General features: G+C 40.6%; 1 protein-coding gene across 1 annotated transcript in view; it reads right to left on the bottom strand.

Annotated features, from left to right (window-relative positions):
* DISC1 (DISC1 scaffold protein) overlaps window positions 1-21,624 on the bottom strand; it is a 360,091-nt gene that overhangs the window by 32,489 nt on the left and 305,978 nt on the right. Inside the window, exon 11 of the mRNA XM_008268257.5 lies at window positions 5,266-5,542. Coding sequence (XP_008266479.2) covers window positions 5,266-5,542 — 277 coding nt within the window. The remainder of the gene's footprint in view (window positions 1-5,265; window positions 5,543-21,624) is intronic.

The following is a 21,624-nucleotide window of genomic DNA, read 5'->3' as shown; positions in this document are numbered from 1 at the left end:
CCATAATTTTGTTCTTCTCATAAAATCTCTATTATCTTGAAATCCCTGCACTCAGATTCAGGGAATGGCTGCCTTCTTCATGACTCAGTAGTGCCTCTCCCCAGGATAACATTCCTAAATCCCCAGCAATGCCTGAAACTGAAAAGAGAACCAAACCCTATGTCTTTGCTATGCTTTCTCTATACAAATGAGGGTACTTCTTCCTTTTTTTTTTTTTTTTTGACAGGCAGAGTTAGACAGTGAGAAAGACAGAGAGAAAGGTCTTCCTTCCTTGGTTCACCCCCCAAATGGCTGCTAAGGCCGGCGCGCTGCGCTGATCCGAAGCCAGGAGCCAGGTGCTTCCTCCTGGTCTCCCATGCGGGTGCAGGGCCCAAGCACTTGGCCATCCTCCAGTGTCTTCCCGGGCCACAGCAGAGAGCTGGACTGGAAGAGGAGCAACCGGGACAGAACTGGCGCCCCAACCTGGACTAGAACCCGGGGTGCCGGAGCCGCAGGCAGAGGATTAGCCTAGTGAGCCACGGCACTGGCTTCAAATGAGGGTACTTCTAAAAGACTGTGGAAAATGGAATTAAATGATGTTATTTTGGTGCAAACTGTTTTAAAATTTGTGGGATTTTTTTAAAGATTTATTTATTTGAAAGTCAGAGTTGAGAGAGACAGAGGTATCTTGGCATTCGCTGGTTCACTCCCTAGATGGCTGCAATGGCCAGCACTGAGCCAGGATGAAGACAGGAACCAGGAGCATCTTCCAGGTCTCCCATAAGGGTAGCAGGGGCCCAAGCATTTGGGCCATCTTCTGCTGATTTTCCAGGTGCACTAGCAGGGATCTGGACTGGAGGTGGAGTAGCTAGGATATGAATGGGTGCCCTTATGGGATACTGGCATCCAGGCAGTAGCTTAACCTACTAAGCCACAACGCTGGCCCCTTGTGCATTTTTAAAATATCCATTTTCCATAAGCTTTTTGAAGACCATACTTACATACACATGACAATGATTATTCATGTATCAGTCACAATAAGATATCAGCAACTATAACTAACAAATTAGATTATAATAATCTACTATAACAGAACTTATGTGAACGTGGCTTCCCTTTCTCTCTTAAAATGTTTCAGACTAAATCTTAGTGACTTCAACATATGCTTCTTTTTGCCTCTCCTTAGTAAGGAAGCACTTCCCAGCTTCACTTAGGTATCTCCAAACTGCCAGCACCACTACTCTTGTGCTTGGGGACATGACTTAGAGAAATAAAGATTATGTGAACACAAGCACAGCCATATGGTGACAGCTGATCAGATGACCAAGGTGGCTACTTCAGTGATTAATGGGCAGGTATTGCACAAAGTGTAGCTATGCTGGACAAAGGAATGATTCATTTTGCAAGCCAGACTGAGCAGGATGGCATGAGATTCAATCATACTATTTGGAACTCAATTTAAAACTTATGCATTGTTTATTTCTGGAATTTATCATGTAATATTTTTGGTTAGCAAACGATCATGGATAAAAGAAACCATGGAACATGCAACCACAGATAAAGGGATTACTGTATAAGGGGGTTACTTCTAAGAGGGACACTGTTTAAACCTGCTGTTGCAGTACGAACATGTGACAACGGCACTGAAAGGCAGCAAAAACTTTAAAGTCCCCTCTAGAGCCCCCCTTCACTAGGAAAGCCACAAACTAATCATGGGACATCTTCGGCCACTGGTGGAGAGGAACCAGGATGCTCAGGGATGGAACATGGTTGGCAGCCCATGGGACTTTTACGGGATTCAAGTCATTATAAGGCAAATCTCTAATTCTTCTTGCATACTTGTTCCCTAATGTCCTACTTTTTTTGGCAAATACAGTCCTGTTTTCCCATAACCAGATAATGAACCGGCAGGCACTTACAATCTGATGGATGAAGAAAAGCCCCCTGTACCTGGCAATGTCATCCCCGCCCCCCCCCTCCCCGATCCTGGTGGGCAAGGGAACTCAGTGAGGAAGGGAGAGCGTGGTGCAGGAGTGATGGTATTCAGGACAAACCATCCAAAATATGGCACATTGGCATGTGTGGATATGGCAGAAGCAGGAGGAGCTCTCTGATTGCCTCCTGCCCTTCTTCGCAGGGCACATAAGAGTTCTGTGGCCTTCCTCTGAAGCTGCTCCTAAGACTCTGATATAAGAGAGGCCCTCCCTATACTCAGAGGAAAGAAACATCCTTACCTGTGAAGATACAGGGACACAGAGAAGAATCTGCACAACAGCCCTTGCTAAGTTCCCCCCACTTTATGACCACTAAACCATTCCCCTTTTGCTCAATCACAGTTCTCCACAACTGCCCACTTGTTCATGACACTAAGCATAACAATACACAGATTTTCCTTTTTCTTTGAGACTGCATTTCTGAAGACTCCTATATCACATAAAATTTAATGTTATTTTTTATTTTTTATTTATTTTTATTTATTTATTTATATATTTTTTGGCAGGCAGAGTGGACAGTGAGAGAGAGAGATAGAGAGAAAGGTCTTCCTTTGCCGTTGGTTCACCCCCCAATGGCCGATGCGGTCAGCACACTGTGGCCGGCGCACCACGCTGATCCGAAGCCAGGAGCCAGGTGCTTCTCCTGGTCTCCCATGTGGGTGCAGGACCCAAGGACTTAGGCTATCCTCCACTGCACTCCTGGGCCACAGCAGAGAGCTGGCCTGGAAGAGGAGCAACCGGGACAGAATCCGGTGCCCAGACCGGGACTAGAACCCGAACCCAGTGTGCTGGCGCCGCAGGCGGAGGATTAGCCTATAGAGCCGTGGTGCCAGCCAAAATTTAATGTTAAATAAATGTGTATCTGTTCCCTTGTTAATCTTTCATTACAGGTGGCTCAGCTGGGACTCTCCATGGATGGGCACTTACAGGGAGGGACTGCACTCCTGGTAGACACCAGCTCGGTGGAATCAATCCTGACCTCCATCAGGACCCTGCATGAAGCACCTGCTGGGAGCCTACTTTGGAAGCCCTGCCTTCAAAGGCTCAGCCTGGTCGCCCGCAGTTTCTTCCTTCCAGGGCTTTCACCCCCATGTTTAGGAGACACTTTGCTCCATCAGAATAGATGCTTTCGACCCATCCACTTGCAGCAGGCGGCAGATTTTCAACATCTCTGCTTAAACCACTGGAGGCCAAGCTGGGGAGTGAGAAAGTGGTCAGTCTCAAAATACCAATCCCTAACAGAAATATAAATAAATCCAGGAGATTATAGAGGAGGAGACCTCACACATGTGTGCCTAATAACTAGAACTATTACAAAATCACCAATACTTCACACAGAAAATACTTCTACAAGGATGTCTGCCCTGTAGATCTTGGTCTGCCTATGCAAGCTTCTACTGACACCACCTTTATTACACCTGTAGCCAAGGATAATTGTTTCAAAACAATTTAAGTCATCTTCCTCATTTTCCCCTTAAAAACTTTCCCATATTTTAACCTATTTGAAATGCACATTGTTTACTAAGCTCTGTATATTTCCACTGCAATTTTCAGTAAAATATATATTTTATTTTCACTAAATATATTTCACTAATTATATTATATTCACAATTTTCACTTAGTATATTAACCTTTGGAGAATTGCTCTGTGTTATTTAGGTCAACAGGAAGATTCCACCTGCAGTGGCTGTATTAACAAAGCAGCTTAGATCCATCATCTGTAGTTCCATATTGAACCTAATGTGATTTGGCCAGCAACGATTCCAGACTGACAACAGCCTGGGTTCTCATAAGCTCATTCGATTCACATAGAAGACTGCGGGTCAAATTTCTCAGCAGTCCAGAAGGCTGTGACTAAATGTCATGTTCCAGTAAAGTACATGACTGGCCACTCTGCAAAGACCACGGATCTGCAGACAGGATGTGAACTGTGATGGGGCGGGGTGGGGAGAGGAATGCTCTCCCCAGCCATTCATGGTGAGTTCTGGCAAAGGCCCAGGGAAGGGTTTAATGTCTAAAATCAACCATGAGACAGCCAAGCAGCACATTCTTCTAGCCTCCAGGCTTCTGTTTCCTTTTCATGCTCAAAATACCGGGTAACCTGGCCACACAAAGAGCCCTGAGGACTACAGTGAATACGGTGAAATCAGGACAAAGTTCCTGGAGCTCTTTTTCCTTGAAAGGACTTTTGTTATAATGAGAGGTGGGGAGCAAGAGAAAAAGAGAGGAGAGAAAGAACAGAGAGAGGGAGACTCGAGAGGGAAGACAGGGAGAGAGGGCAGAGGGGAGGGATAGGAGCAGAGAGGAAGAGAAAGACAGGGGAGGAGACAGCAGGCCAGGGAGGTCATCTCTCTTCATGCAAGTCTGCCTCCAGCATAAAGAATCAAATAAAACCACATTTTCATTTGTAGTACGTATATCCCAGGCCAAATATTAGTTCTTGTTCTTTTATGAAAAAACACATTACAACCATTTATTATGATCTGATTTTGGTAAAGAAAATTAGTAGTATGTAGACATATACTTGAATGCTTAATTCCATAAAGTAATAATATAATATATTCTAAACATATAATTAAATGTCACATATGACATGGATGGGATATTGATAATAACTGTAAGTTATATTTGACATGTATAATGTGGCCTATATAAAGTAGTTCTATATTAGCCTGTATATTCTAAATCTAGCTATGATATTAGTATAAAAATAAAACTAAATATGTTAAACATTTTCCCTGCTTGTCCTTCTCTGTTTAAAATTTCTTCTATAAAAATTCTATTTAATTTTGTAATCATATTCAATAGCTATTAAAACTTTTCCAAGTTTGCTGGCGCCGTGGCTCACTAGACTAATCCTCTGCCTTGCAGCGCTGGCACACCGGGTTCTAGTCCCGGTCGGGGCAACGGATTCTGTCCCGGCTGCCCCTCTTCCAGGCCAGCTCTCTGCTGTGGCCCGGGAAGGCAGTGGAGGATGGCCCAAGTGCTTGGGCCCTGCACCCCATGGGAGACCAGGAGAAGCACCTGGCTCCTGCCTTCGGATCAGCGCGGTGCGCTGGCCGCGGCGGCCATTGGAGGGTCAACCAATGGCAAAAGGAAGACCTTTCTCTCTGTCTCTCTCTCTCACTGTCCACTCTGCCTGTCAAAAAAAAAAAAAAAAAAAAAAAACTTTTCCAAGTTTGTGTGGTTTGATGATAAGCCTGCCCAAAATGTGCTGCTTCTGTGTACAGCATGGTCCCAAAGCACCCACCAGAGCAGGCCTTCCTGTGAAGGCCACGCCGACAGGACACACCTCTTTTTGTTCGCCTCCTCTGCATAGAGGGGAGGGGGTATGATGAGCCTTCCACTCTTGGTCAGCTTGCAGAAGGGTCGTCCTCTCATCTTCAGAGTGGGGACTGGGAGGGACACTGGGAGCCACTGCCCAGGCAGCTCCTTCTAAGTCACCCATCTGCCCCTCATCTTCCACACACAGGCTGCCTTTGGCTTCCTGTAGCTGCAGACTCTGAATAAGCAGTCGACAAGCTTCCAAGTCAGCTTCCCACACTCTTCCAAGCAGGGGACACTTGCAGCTAAGGCAGAGGAGGAAACAAAAGCATAAAAATTAACCCAATGGTGACTCATCAATGGTGACCAAGTCAATAGCTTATTTACCTAGATAGAAGTCTGCTAGACATGTTATCCTTAATTTCATTTCATATTGTAACAAATTATTTCAGCCAGAAGATTCAGAGTGCCAGATCTGTATACCATCAAGTTCTCACACAATAAGTGTTGGTCCTCCATAGCCACTTGGTCTTTTTTTTTTTTTTTTTTTTTTTTTTTTTTGACAGGCAGAGTGGACAGTGAGAGACACAGACAGAGAGAAAGGTCTTCCTTTGCTGTTGGTTCACCCTCCAATGGCCGCCACGGCCGGCGTGCTGTGGCCAGCACACCGCGCTGATCGGATGGCAGGAACCAGGTGCTTCTCCTGGTCTCCCATGGGGTGCAGGGCCCAAGCACTTGGGCCATCCTCCACTGCACTCCCTGGCCACAGCAGACAGCAGGCCTGGAAGAGGGGCAACCAGGACAGAATCTGGCGCCCCGACCGGGACTAGAACCCGGTGTGCCAGGGCTGCAAGGCAGAGGATTAGCCTAGTGAGGCGCGGCGCCGGCCCACTTGGTCTTCTACAAGACCATCTAGACCCAGTGGCCAAATACAACATAGCCTCTGTCCATATCGATGTTCCAACCTATGCACTTTCTTTGGGTCCTCAGATCTGCCTAACTCTCCCCAGCTCAGTACAAATGCATGTGCTATTTTATTTTCCTGGACCATCTCTCTCCCATCAAACAACAGCAGTCCATATATGCCCATACCTACATCCGGCTGAATTGCTGTATCTTCAGATTTCAGCTTAAATAAACTTTTCTTGCAGGAACCTTCCCTCCCTTCCAATTAGAGACATTTTATGATTTCTCTCTTTAACATCTTGTACTTTTCCTTCAGACTACTTATCATAATCCTAATTATTTATATGATTTTTGGTTTGTTCTCTGAGGTCAGGGCTTATTTCTATCTTGTTTTCCACTCCATTGTTAGAACCTATTAACATGGAGCATAAAATCCAATGCTAGCGTGCCCAGCATACAATGCATATAAAGAGAGCCAAGCAGGGGTGGTATTAAATGCACAACAGATATTCAGCCTTGGTGCCAAAAGAGAACAGAAAGAAATGATTCTGGCTGGTAGGAAGGACATTTCCTTGTAGGGAGTCTGTTACAAGTGCAGTCCAATTAAATCTGTAGGACACATGGACTTGGGGTAGACAAATTTTTTCATTTTTCATGAAAACTCAAAAATCTTGCATTTAAAAAAAGTATATCTTTCATTCATCCATTTGATTTCATGATAGATACTTTTTTTTCAAAGAAACCTTTTATTTAATCAGTACAAATTTTATAAGTACAATCTTAGCAATATAGTAATTCTTCCCACCATACCTGCCCTCCCACCCCCAATCTCACCCCACCTCTTACTCCCTCTCCCATTCCCAGTCCCATTCTCCATTTTTAAAAAAGTTCTTCAACAGTCAAGACAAGGGCTGTTCAAGTCATTGCTTCTCAAAGTGTCAATTTCATTCTACAGATTTGTTTTTAGGTGCTCTATTAGTTATCACAGATCAGGGAGATCATATGGTATTTGTCCCTTTGGGACTGGCTTATTTCACTAAGTATGATGTTTCCCAGATTCATCCATTTTGTTGCAAATGACCAGATTTCATTTTTTTTACCTCTATGTAGTATTCCATAAAGTACATATCCCATAATTTCTTTATCCAGTCTTCCCTTGACGGGCATTTAGGTGAATTCCATGTCTTAGCTATGTAAATTGAGCTGCATAAATATGGTGGTGCAGATAATTCTTTTATTTGCTTATTTTATTTTTCTTGGGTAAATACCCAGTAGTAGGATGGCTGGGTCCTATGGTAGGTCTATATTCAGATTTCTGAGGTATCTCCAAACTGACTTCCATAGTGGTTTTACCAGTTTACATCCCCACCAACAGTGGATTAGTGTACCTTTCTCCCCACATCCTCACCAGCATTTGTTGATTGTTGATAGTATCCTATAGATTCCCAACAGTGTTTTTTATTTTTCTAATTTCTTTTTCTTGTGTTTGGTCTTATTGTATAATTTCCTGTGCTTTGTCGTCTAAGTTGGATATTCTTTCTTCTGTTTCACTGATTCTGTTGTTAAGGCTTCCACTGTGTTTTTTTGTTTTTTATTTGTTCTATTGAATTTTTCATTTCCAAGATTTCATTTGGTTTCTCTCTCTCTCTCTCTTTTTTTTTTTACAGGCAGAGTGGACAGTGAGAGACACAGACAGAGAGAAAGGTCTTCCTTTGCTGTTGGTTCACCCTCCAATGGCCGCCGCAGCCGGGGCGCTGCAGCCAGCGCACCGTGCTGATCCAAAGCCAGGAGCCAGGTGCTTATCCTGGTCTCCCATGGGGTGCAGGGCCCAAGCACTTGGGCCATCTTCCACTGCACTCCCTGGCCACAGCAGAGAGCTGGCCTGGAAGAGGGGCAACCGGGACAGAATCCGGCACCCCGACCGGGACTAGAACCCGGTGCGCCGCAAGGTGGAGGATTAGCCTAGTGAGCCACGGCGCCGGCCTCATTTGGTTTCTCTTTAAGATCTCAATTTCATGGGAGAAATTTTCTTTCATGTCATGTATGGAATTCATTAGTTGTGCATTTGCTTCTGATTACTTCTAAGTAATCCTATGATCAATGTTTTGGATTCCATTTGTGGCATTTTTTCAATCTCATCATCTTCACAGTCTAGAACTGAAGTGCATTCTTTTGGGGGTGTCATGTTGTTTTCTTTATTCTTGTTTCTTGAACTGGTGCATTTGTTATCCCACATTTGTGGAGATACTCGTTGGTTTCTTCTTTGCTTTGTTCACTGTGGAGACTTTACCTCTGGATTATATCTAGATGGATCAGTGGAGTGTCTGCTTTCAGGAATACCTAGAAGCATGTGGTGGGTGTGGCCAGGGAGCTCTGCTCAGTGCTCCAGGGTGAAGGGTGTCTGAGGTGACACACTCAGATTTGGTGTGGTAAATCTCCTTTTTAATTTTTAATTTTTATTTTTCATCAGAGGGGAGTTTTATTCTTGTCTGTTGGCATAGACTTAGCTGAGCTCCTCTCCTTGAAGGAGACCAGTGCCTGGGCGCCTGCCCCAGTGAGTATATTATTTGTTTGCTGTGCCACAAGGACCACACAAAGAATCTAGGTAGTCCTCAGTGTAAGCTCAGATTACTCAACAATGTCCCTTGCCAGGTAACCAGGAAGTCCTGATTGTGTAGAGCCTCCCACAGTGACTGGCCAATGTCCAGCCATACCTTGAGTCCTCCCACACAGCTTCAGTGTTTTCACAGTCCCGGCACACAAACCTCCCACAGTCACGAGCACCCAGACTACTTATGGTCTAAAATACATGTAAAATTAAAATACATGACAATCAGTGCAAAGGGAAGGAGAAAGCAACAGCAACTAAAATATTTTCAGATCCTAGAATTGTCCAGAAAATAGTAAAAATGTCCATTTATATTAGACTGAAAAGTCAAGGATTCACACTGAACTCTTTATAGTAATCATAAAACACAAAAGTAAAAGAGTATATAAGAGGCAAGCTAATATGGAAGAGAATTTTAACAATTAGTACAACTTTATTATTACTTTAATGAAAACAATAAGAGGAAGAACTGAACATGAAACAGATGTGAAAAATAGTGGAAAGATGTAAACCCAAATAGATCAGGAATTACATTAAATATAAGTAGATAAATAATATATTTAAAAGACAAAGATCTTAGATTAGAATAAAAGATCAAAATCTAATTATATAGAGTTTACAGGAGACATGCATTAATTATAAGCTTATGAACAAGTAGTAAGTAAAAGGATAGGAATGATACAATGTCATCAAAGCATTATCAGAGATAAAGTGTGAAAAGACAACCTTTTGAACATATTTTGTTATGGTAACTATATATCACTATAGAAATACACTAAATCATGATTAATAACTCACATGATAAAAATAGAAATTTCAGGTGGATTGTAGAAGATAACAGAGTAATATCTTTATGACAGTGGTAAGCAGACTGTAAAAACAAGCAGAAAATACTAAACATAGGCAAATGATAAATTTAACTTCATTATGCGGCTCACTAGGCTAATCCTCTGCCTGCGGCGCCGGCACACCGGGTTCTAGTCCCGGTCAGGGCACCGGATTCTGTCCCGGTTGCCCCTCTTCCAGGCCAGCCCTCTGCTGTGGCCAGGGAGTGCAGTGGAGGATGGCCCAAGTACTTGGGCCCTGCACCCCATGGGAGACCAGGAGAAGTACCTGGCTCCTGCCATCGGATCAGTGCGGTGCGCCAGCCGCAGCGCACCGACCGCGGTGGCCATTGGAGGGTGAACCAACGGCAAAGGAAGACCTTTCTCTCTGTCTCTCTCTCTCACTGTCCACTCTGCCTGTCAAAAAAAAAAAAAATCATTAACAGAATTAACGGTAAGCTGCAGAGTGGGAGAAATTATTTGTAATATATATAACCAATAAAAGACTGGTTCCAGACATTAACAGGACTGCTAAAGTCAATTAGAAAAAGACAGAAAACCCAATTTTGAAAGTGGGCAAAGATTAAACAGGCACTTCATAAAAGAGGGCATCTGAATGATCAATAAGCAACTCATGAAAAGATGCTGAAACATCATTAATCATCAGGAAAAAGCATATTAAACCACAGAGTGATGTACTACAAATCAACAAGATGACAAAAAACCTTACCACATCAAGGGTTGAAAAAGATATGGAATTATGAGAGTTCTCACACACTGCCAGTGGGAGTGTGCATAAATGGAATATCTTTGAAAACTCTTTATCTGTCTACTAATGTGGAACAATAGGTCAATCATATGACCCATGAATACAACTTCTAAGTATTTATAAAATAAAATACATATATAAGCTGACTTTTATTATTCACAATAGAAATGCTCTAAAAAAAATCACTGCTCCTGGAGGAAATATAGGTGAGATTCCTGTCACAAAATTGAGTCTCTGATCATAAATTTTTAATCAACTGATCAATATATATGTGTGCTTCTGTTTAAAGATACCCTATTTAATATACACTGCTGGTTAATTAACACTGAGCTAACTGCTAACAGGATTATATAACTCATGCATGTTGTGGAGCTTTTGTAATATGTGTTTTCTTCATAAGGCACCTTCACAGTCTCCCTATGGTAAGGAACACTATATGGCACTTTGGCCCTGCACTTGGGGGTCTTTGTAAACAACAAAATGACCTCCCCTCCAAAAAAAAAAAAAGAGCATAAAAAGAAGAAAAACATGGCACTAAATGGAAAGGCAAAAAGGATACTTGTTTACAATATGAGAGCTGAAAAAAGAAGGCAGCTTTGCTTTGATCAGCCTGAACTGGGAACAAGCTTGTGGGAGATGCAAAGTGTTTGCCAGTCTGTGTACGTCCCTGAATGACAGAGAAAGTTGTGGGAATGTTGATTTTGAAATTACAAATAAACTTTAATGAGTAGTTGAATCAGAAATATAGAATACATGAATAATAAAGATAAATTGTATATATGATCATGTCACATTATTTGTAACAAAATCTGGAGTAAAAACCAAATGTCCATAAATGGCAGAATGGACAAATAAATTGTGCAACATACATTTGATAGAATATCATATGCGAAGAAGATGGAAGGGTTATTGCTATATATAAGCATATAGATGAAACTCATAAATATAACGGTGAACAAAAACAAAACAAGACAAAAAGTATGCACTATGATTCCATTTGTATTTTCCATGGTGTTATTAATCAGGATAGTGATAACCTTAGGGAGAAGAGGAGCAGCAAGTCAGAGAGGCATAAGGGGGCTTAACATGTCAGAGAGGACGCTCATTTTGATTTTTAACAGCCCTTGTCTCAAGTGTTGAGGAACAGTGGTTCTTTTCCTTCATACTATTCGGTGAACTCTTTACTGAGTGAAGGGTTAATCTTATAAGTATAAAATTAACTGAAAAATAGATCTTTGTAAAAAATAAGAATGGGAATAGGAGAGGGAGGAGGAAGAATGGTGGGAGTGTGTGCGGGAAGGAGGGTAGGTTGGACAAGTATCACTGTGTTCCTGAATCTGTATATAGGTAATACATGAAATTCGTAAACTTTAAGTAAAATTTTTTTTAAAAAGTAGCAATTTAAAAAAAAAAAGAAATTTCATCAAGCAATGCATCCATTGTCCTTTCTGATGAAGCTCTGTGCCAATTGAATTTTCAATAAAAGACAAAGGGAGAGGGCAGAATTCCCAAGCAATGCCCTAGATCAGAGGAAAGGAATGGGCTCTGGTATCCCTGAGAAGCAATAATCCCTAAGAGCGCTAGACTTTGGTGTTTTTGTTTTCTAATTTTAGCCCATCTGATGGGGTGAAGTGTATCTTGTTGCTTCAGTCTGTATTTAACTTCTGATAACACTTTGTAATCACTGAGATTACACTACCTGTTTTTTCCATTCTTGGTTTCCCCATCCTTCTCCTGAAAGGGCTTTGCTGAGCGAGTCATTTTATTACCATGTCACAATCTTTAGCTGAAAGCCTATTTCCATTTTAACATTTATTTCTCCTCGAGACATTAATTCATTTTCTCATGCATTTCAAATGTATTGCTACATGTTCATTCACAATTTTAAGATTGTTTTAAAAACATTTGCTTTTGTAGATATTTCTTCATTCTACTTTATTTTCTGATTTATCTTGTTCAGTCTCATCAGATATTTGCTTTCTTATTAATCTTTTGAAAGAGTCAACCTTTGCTTTATTAACTGTTGATACTGATTTTTGTTCTCTATTTCATTGATTTATGTTCTTATCCTTACCTTTCCTTTTTCTCATTTCTTTGGATTTACTATCTTACTTTTTATTAGCTTCTGCTAAGCACTTACCTCATTTGTTTTCTTCCACATATTTTCCTGTCTTGATATTTTAATATTCTCTACATTTTTGTCTGAGTCATACTTTCACCACATCTGATCCATATTTACTTAATTTGTAAGTTTTTAAATATTTTAAATATATAGACAAAATGTGAATATAATTTGACCAACACCAGTGTGCTTGCCATCACACTTATAAATTTTTAATATCTTCCTGTAGTCTCACCAGATTTATTTCCAGAATTTGCAATATTGTTGTTATGCATATTTCACACATACTGCTTTCATTGTCTTACTTCATAATTTCTACTTTAATTCAAGGGTATTTAGTAGTATGTTTTTCAGTTTCTAGACAGAAGAGATTTTTTTCTAAATTCCTTTTTGTTAGATTAATAACAAATTTTATTGTATACTAATTGAGAATATATTCTATAAAATTAATTGAGGCTTCTTCTACCACCTAATACATAATTGATCTTTGTAAATGTTTTATACATCTCCATAAAGTATAATCATCTGTTCATTGAGTGTAAAGTGAAAGAATATTGCTAATAAAATTTTTTATACACTTGGTTATTTTTAATGGCTTCATCCATTAGTTTCTGAGATGAATGTTTTAAATTTTGAATTAAAATTCTTGATTCCTCAGTTTCCTTCCATAGTTCCAGGTTGTTTCGTGCATTTCATATTATGATGTTAGATGCTTGTGTATTTTATTCATTGTCTTTTACTGCTTTCTTTCTCTTTGATGATTTCCATTGTTGATATGATGGTTTAGCCTTAAAATCTATTTTATCTGATATTAAAGAAAATTTTATAATAAAAGAGGATGGAAAATGAAATTTTTAAAAACTGAAAACCTTGGTTGAAATCAATCGGAATAGCAGTAATTACACAATAGTTCTAATGATTGGGAATAAATGGGTTAAATCCAGCAATTCAAATATAAAATCTCAGATTGGATTTTATAAAGTTTGGAGGCTGGCATTGCTGGTAAATTTGGAGCTGGTAAAGCCACTACTGCCTGCAACATTGGCATCAGATTCAGTTCCCTGTTAATGTGCTGGGAAAGCAGTAGAAGATGGCCCAAGTGCTTGGGCCCCTGCATTCATGTGGGAGATCTGGAGGAAGCTCCTGGCTCCTGGCTTCAGCCTGGCCCCGCCTTGGTCATTGCAGCTATTTGGGGAGTGAACTTGCGAATGGCAGATCTCTCTGTCTTTCCTTCTTTCTCTGTAACTCTGCCTTTCAAATAAAATAAATAAATTTTAAAAAATTGGCAAGGGAGTGGGCAGGTAGCCAATGTTAAAATGCTCACATCTTCTATTTCTTTTTTTAAAAAAGATTTTATTTATTCATTTCAGAGGAGCTACAGACAGTAGAGGGAGAGACAGAGAGAAAGGTCTTCCTTCCATTGGTTCACTCCCCAGACAGCTGCAATGGCTGGAGCTATACCCATCTGAAACTAGAAGCCAGGTGCTTCTTCCCAGTCTCTTATGCAGGCACAGTGGTCCAAGCACTTGGGCCAACTTCTACTGCTTTCCCAGGCCATAGCAGAGAGCTGAATTGGAAGAGGGGCAGCTGGGACTAGAACTGGTGCCCATATGGAATGCTGGCACTGCAGGTGGAGGATTAAGCTACTGAATCACAGAGCCAGCCCTTCATATCTTATATTTCAAACTACCTGGGCTCTGATTCCTGACTCCAGCTTCCTGCCAATGCAGACCTTAGGAGGCAGTGGTCATTGCTCAAAGTAATTAAGTTCCTGTCACTCATTTGGGAAATCTGGATTGAGTTCTTGATTTCCAACTTTGGCCCCAGCCCAACCCTGGCTACTGCAGGCATTTGGGGAGTGAACCAGCAGACGGAAGCACTCTTTTTTGGTATGTGTGTGTATGTGTGTGTGTGTGTCTGTCTGTCTCTTTCTCCCTTTCTCTTCTTGCCTCTGAAATACATAAGTAAAATTCTAAGTAAAATAAAATTTAGCAAAATGTTTTGTATTTAATTCATTTTCAATTCGGGGTAGGAGAGAGAGAGGGAAAGAAGAGACAGAGAAAGAGAGAACTCCCAATTGTTTGTTTACTTCCACAATGCCTGCAATGGCCAGGGCTGGGCTGGGGCAAGAGCCAGGAGCCGAAAACTCAATCCAGGTTGCCCACATGGGTGTAAGGAGCTCAATTTCTTGGGCCTTTACCACTGCCTCCCAGGGTCCGCACCATTAGGAAGCTGTAGTCTGGAACTGGAGTTGGGAATCTAACCCAGGCACTCTGATGTGGGACATGTGTGTTTTAACCACTAGGCTACATGTCTATTTCAGATTCATTATTTAAATAAACAAAAGATCAGAAAAATGGATAGTAAAAGTACAGTAAGGGTAAAATTGACCTAAAAGAATGTTGGAATGACACATTTTAATGTAGGTCAAGTTCCTTGTTAGGGGCTAATGCAGTTGGTGACTTAGTTGAATGCAGCGCTCACTTGCCATTCTGAAAATCCTAAAGCTCTTAAGAATTAAAATAAATCTACTTTGCTTGTGCCCTATAAATGAAGCAACAAAGCCTGGATGGCAGCACATCTGCTCTGCAACATGGTTTACTGAATATTTTAAGCTCACTGTTGAGACCCAGTGCTCAGAAAAAAAGGATTCCTCTCAAAGCATTACCACTTATTGACAATGCATGTGACCTCTCAAAAGCTCTGATGGGGATATATGCGAATAATATTTCTTTTTCATGCCTGCTTACACAGTATCCATTCTGTAGCTCGCTTATGGACCAGGAAGTAATTTCTGTTTTCGAGTCTTATTACTTCAGAAATCCATTTTGTAAGGTTATAGTTGCCATAGATAGTGATTCCTTTAAGGGTCTGGAAAAAAAAAAAGAAATTGACAATGTTCGGGAAAGGATTCACCATTCCAGATGCCATAAAGAATATTCATGATTCACAGGAGGAGGTCAAAAGAGCAAAAGGGGTTTGGAAGAAATTGATTCCAACCCTCATGGATGACTTTGAAGGATTCAAGCCTTCAGTGGAGGAAGTGACTGCAGATGTGGTAGAAAGAGCAAGAGAACCATGGTTAGAAGTGGAGCCTGGGGGGCCAGTGTCATGACAAAAAGGCTTAAATGCTACCTGCAATGCTGGCATCCTATATAGTCCCAGCTGCTCTACTTCCGGTCTAAGTCCCTGCTAATGTGGCTGGGAAGGCAGAAGATGGTCCAAGTCCTTGGGCCTCTGCACCCTCATTGGAGATCTGGATGGAGGCTCCTGGCTTCAGCCTGACACAGCCATTGCAGCCATCCTCTCTCTCTCTCTCTCTCTCTCTCTTCCTCTCTCTCTCTCTCTGCCTTTTTATCTGTAACTCTACCTTTATAATAAATAAATATTTAAATAATAATAGTAATAACAAAAAGAAGTAGATTTTGAAGAGGTGACTGAATAGTTGCAGTCTCTCTATAAAACCTAACAGGTGAGGGGCTGCTTCTTATAGGTGAACAGAGAAAGTCATTTTTTGAGATCAAATGCTGTGGACATTGTTGAAATGACAATGAATTGTACCAACTTAGTTGATAAAGTAGCTTTAGAATTTGAGAGGACTAACTCCAATTTTTAAAAATTTCATTTAAAGTTATCAAAGTTTCATGTATTTCAAACATACAGATTTAGGAACATAGTGATCCTTCCCATTCTGCCCTCCTTCCCACTCACATTCCAACCCTTCTTCCTCTTCCCTCTCTCATTTCCACTCACAATTTTTACAAAGATCTACTTTCAGTTTACTTAATCATCATAAAGTTAACCCTACACTAAGTAAAATAATTCAAAAAGAAAAAAAAGAGAGAGAGAGAAAAAAAAAACTCAAATTTTGAAAAAAGTTTTACTATGGGAGGAACAGCCTTTTGGTCCAGCAGTCAAATATGTCACTTGGGACACCCCACAGTCTGTATCAGTGCCTGGGTTTGAGTCTTATTTTGGCTCTTTTTTTTTTTTTTTTTTTTTTTTTTTTTTTTTTTTTTTTTTTTTTTTTGACAGGCAGAGTGGACAGTGAGAGAGAGAGAGAAAGGTCTTCCTTTTCCGTTGCTTCACCCCACAATGGCCATTGCAGCCGGCACACTGCATTGATCCGAAGCCAGGAGCCAGGTGCTTCCTCTGGTCTCCCATGCGGGTGCAGGGCCCAAGCACTTGAGCCACCTCCATTGCACTCCCGGGCCACAGCAGAGAGCTGGACTGGAAGAGGGGCAACCGGGACAGAATCTGGCGCCCTGACTGGGACTAGAACCAGTGTGCTGGCGCTGCAGACAGAGGATTAGCCTATTGAGCCGCAGCACCAGCCTTGTTTTGGCTCTTGATTCCAGCTTCCTGCTAAAATGTATCCTGGGAGGCAGCAGGTGATGGTTTAAGTATGTGGGTCCTTATTATCTATCTGGAAGACTCAGAATGAGTTCTAGACTCCTGGCTTCAGTCTGGTCAGTACTGACTATTATGTGTTAGGTCATAGTATTTGGGGGTGAAAACAAGCAGATAGAAGATCTTTCTCTGTTTGATTCTGCCTCTCTGCCTTTCAAATAAATAAGGATTTTAAAGAAAAGTTTTTACTGTGGGTAAAACACTAACAAACAGCATTAAGTGCTACAGAGAAATTTTCGTAAGAGCAGATTGATGCAACAAACTTCATTGTTGTCTTAGTTTAAGAAGTTGCCACTGCCTCCTAAAATTCAGAAATCAAAACTCTGATCAGACAGCAGCCATCAATATTGAAGCAAGACCCTCCACCAACAACCTCACTGACCGGCTCAGAGGATAGTCAGCATTTTTAAAGAAGGCACTATTTTAAAAATTAAGTATGTGCATTTTTTAGACACAATGCTATTGTACACTTAATGAGTTACTCTATGTGTATAACTTGTACATGCAATGGAAAATCCAAAATTCAAGTGATTCACTTTATTGTAACATTTGCTTTATGGAGGTGATCTGGAACCAAGCCTGCTGAATCTCTGAAGTATGCCTATATTTATTCTTGATAATAGTAGTTTCTTAGATATATAGTTTGACAATATTTCTCCCAGTCTCTTTGTTTCATTCTCTTCTCATAAGATTTTGCAAAGCAAAACATTTTCCTTCAGTGAGGTTCAACTTACCATTGTCTCCTTTAAATAGAGCATGCTATTAGTGTAGTCTTAGAAATCTTTGTGTTGCCTTGTGTTCCTTGCCTTAGGATTTATTTCTATTTGTCTCCTAAAAGTTCATAGTTTAAGTCTACAGTGTTACATTTAAGTGTCATAATCCATTTTTTTGGTTTAAAGATTTATTTATTTTATTCAAAAGGCAGAGTTAGAGAGAGAGGGAGAGACAGAGACTGAGAAATCTTCCATCTGCTGGTTCACTCCCCAAATGACTGCAACAGATGGGGCTGGGCGGATCTGAAGCCAGGAGCCAGGAATTTCTTCCGCATCTCCCATGTGGGCCATCCTCTGCTTGGGCCATCCTCCGCTGCTTTCCCATGCACATTAGCAGGGAGCTGGATCGGAAGTGGAGCAGTCAGGATTTGAACCTGCACTTCAGGTGGAGGCTTAATCTGCTATGCCACAGTGCCAGCCCCCTCACCATCCATTTCAAATTAATTTTTGTATAAAATGTGAGATGTAGGTTAAGTTCACATTTTTGCTTATGGATGTTCAATTGCTCCCTCACTATTTGTTAATTGCTTTTACACCTTTGTGAAAAATCACTGGATCTATATTTTAGGATTCCATCTTAATTTATAACAATAATAATGACAATGATGATTTATCTCTTTGTACAGTTTTCTTTATGGTTGCTCTGTGTATTACAGTATTGGAGTACTTCAAAAAGTTCATGTTAAAATGACCTTAAAAGATCAGTGTACGGGGTGCCGCTTAGCCCAGCAGTTAAGAACCCCAAGCTTAACATCAGAGAATTGGGTTTGATTCTCAGCTCCTGCTCCTGCCTCTAACTTCTTGCTACTGGTTTCCTGAGAGGCAGCAGTGATGACTCAAGTAACCAGGTTTCTGCCACACATGGGAGAGACCTGTTCTGCCCAAATCTTGGCTTTGGCTCCAGCCTGGCCCTGATGGAAGTGAACTTCTAGGGGATGAACCTGCAGATGGGAGCATTCTCCCTCTGTGTGTGTGCGCCTTCCACTCAAATACATTACAAATAAGTAAATAAAAAATTTTTCAAAAGATCACCTTATCTGGTTCCAAAAATTTTTGAGATTATATATACATATGTGACACATCACAGTCTATTGCCAATATTTTATTAAGTACAGTCAAGTACCCTTCACTTCCATGTAAATTTGCCCTCTCTCCTTTTAAATATTATCTTCTGAATCATATGTGGCACTAAAATTCTTGTTTCATTCACCAAATATGACTTATAAAGTTCTTAAGGAAAAGAATTGCTTACTATATTTCTATTTTTTCTATTATTCTGTCTTCCTTCCCATTGCTCCAAGATTCTTTCATTATTTCTTTTTGGTTTTAAGAACTTCCTTTAGCAAATTTTTAGACAGCTAGCAACAATCCATGTAGTTTCCTTCATCTGAAAACACCTTTATTTCTCTTTAGTTCTTAAAGGATAATTTTCTGGATATAGGCTGTAGGTTGACAACTCTCCTCATGTAAAAAATGTTTCACATCTTTCTGACTCCCATGGTTTCAGATGGCAAATCCACTGTTGTTAAAAACAATGCCTCCCGTAGGAAGCTCCTTTCAAGGATTTTTTTTCCTTTTCTTTAGTTTTTGGAAGTTTAATTCCCATGTGATTCCATACGATTTTCTTTGGATTTAATCTGTTGAGGATTGGTTCAGTGTCTTGAATCTGTATGTTTGTGTCGTTCACCAAATTTGGGAGTATTTAGACATAACTTCTTCACATCTTCTCCACTACTCTCCTGAGATCCAGGGTTGTAAGTGTTGGATCTTTTGTTACTGTAGCTGCAGCTTTTGCTTTGTGAATCTTTTGTTACTGTCTCTGCAGCTCTGTTCAATGTTTTTGGGTTTATTTTCTCTTGTTCAGATTTGGTAAACATGATTGATCTGGTCTCAAGTTCACTGATGCCATCTTGTCTCCTTTACTCTACTACTAAGCCAATATTTCTAGTGAGATTTTTATTTGCTTTTTAGAAAATTTTCAATTCTATAATATTCATTTTGATCTTTTAAATAATTTCTATATCTTTTCTGACATGTTCTATTTTTTCATCTGTTGTAATTGCTTATGGAAGCATTTTTAAGATGACTGAAATTCTTGTCACATAATTCTAACCCATGATTCATTTCCATATTGATTATCTTTTCTCATTCAAGCTGAGATTTCCTTGGTTTTCATCATAATGAGTGGTTCTTAATTGTACCCTAGACATTGTGGTCATTATGTTAGGAAACTGTAAGTCTAGTTTACATGTTTTATTCTGAAAGAGAATACCTCTATTTAGGTTTATCATACTGGTTCTGTCCATTCTGGGGAGCTGTTCTAATGGTGTTTCAATTTTTGAAGTCATTGCTATGTGTTTAGATTTTTATGCTGGTTCGTTTGGGAGTGGTTTCTGCTGTATTGTTTGTCTTCTTGATTTATCTCATTCAGTGAGGACTTCATTGGTCTCTAATGGAGCTGCCTATGGGAGCAGAAGGGGTTCCCCAGGGCAGGCCAGCAGATGTCTCTTGATTGAGAGAGGAGTCTTAGGCTCTTGGGGACAAAAAGGCTTCCCTGTTTGGATGCTTACTGTGGGGAACTCTTCTTGCTCATGGAGTGGGATGAGGAAAGAGTGGAGAGTGCTTCCAAGGCCTGGGCAGCCGTTGTGGCAGAGATTTTCAGTCACTGTTGGCTGCCCATGTGTCTCTGTCTTGTAAAATCCTTCTGAGAATCCCAGCATTGTGGTACAGCAGGTTAAGCTGCTGCCTGTGAAACAGATGGCCTACATGGGCACAAGTTCTTATCCCAGCTGCTCTACTTCTGATCCAGTTCCCTGTTAATGGCTTGGGAAAATAGTGGAAGATGGCCCAAGTGCTTCAGCCCTTGCTATCCACATGGGAGACCTGGATGAAGTTCTTGGCTCCTGGCTCCTGGCTCTGGCACCACGCCATTGCATCCATTGCGGAAGTAAAATAGCAAATGGGAGATCTCTCTCTCTCTCTCTGTCTTTCCTTTTCTTTCTGTAACTCTACATTTCAAATAAAAAAATATTAAAAGAGAATGTCCCCAAAGAAGCTCTTACATATTAAATATTTTTCCTTTAAAAGATTTATTTATTTGAAAGGTAAAGTTACAGAGAGAAAAAAGGAGAGAGATATCTATCATCTGCTGGTTCACTCCCAAAATAGCACAATGACCAGCACTGTGTCAGGCAAAACCAGGAGCCAGGAGCATTTTTTGGGTTTCCGACATGGGTGCAGGGGCCTAGGAACTTGGGTCATCTTCCTCTGCTTTCCCAGGTGCATTAGCAGGAAGCTGGATTGGAAATGGAGCAGCCAGGACTTGAACTGGCTCCCATTTGGAATGCTGGCATTGCAGACTGCAGCTTAACCCACTGTGCCACAGCACGGAGTTAACCCACAAGACAGACCCCTGATGTTAAAACTTCTAAGGACTTGTAGGTCTGAGCGTATCTTTATTTCACACTCCTATTTAAATAATGGTTTCTCTTAATATTGGTTCAAAACTTTGAAAATGTTACTCTGTAGTCTGTATTCTTTCTATTGAGAAGTCCATCAGTCGAATTCTTACCCTTAACAGTTGATTTGGTCTTAGAACTCCTTTCTAACTTTGTTTCACATGAATTTCTTTATGGCCTATTCATATTGCTCCCTTTTCCACTGTGTTTTGCACTGTTCTAAACCTGTCAATCTGAGGTCTTAGATCTTTCCCCTTTTCTAGGCAATTTTCAGTCATTATTCTCTCAAATATTTCTTTCTCTTCTTCTATTGATTATTTTCTTTCCCTCTGGGATGCTTTTTATATGAATGTTCATCCAGAAATGCTATTCTATATATTGCTTCACTTATCTTTTATGTTTTGCCTCTCCCTGACTATTCCTGGTGCCCTCTGAGAGTTTCTGACATGATCTACTGACTCACTAATTGGTTTTTTCACTGAAGCTATTTGGCATTCAAACCCAATTTACTAAAACT

This window comes from Oryctolagus cuniculus, chromosome 13 (assembly GCF_051225735.1).
Source record: "Oryctolagus cuniculus isolate XC-2025 breed Fujian yellow rabbit chromosome 13, ASM5122573v1, whole genome shotgun sequence".
Lineage (NCBI taxonomy): Eukaryota > Metazoa > Chordata > Mammalia > Lagomorpha > Leporidae > Oryctolagus > Oryctolagus cuniculus.
Note: the sequence above shows the minus strand (reverse complement) of the source record. Positions and strands in the feature narration are given on the sequence as shown.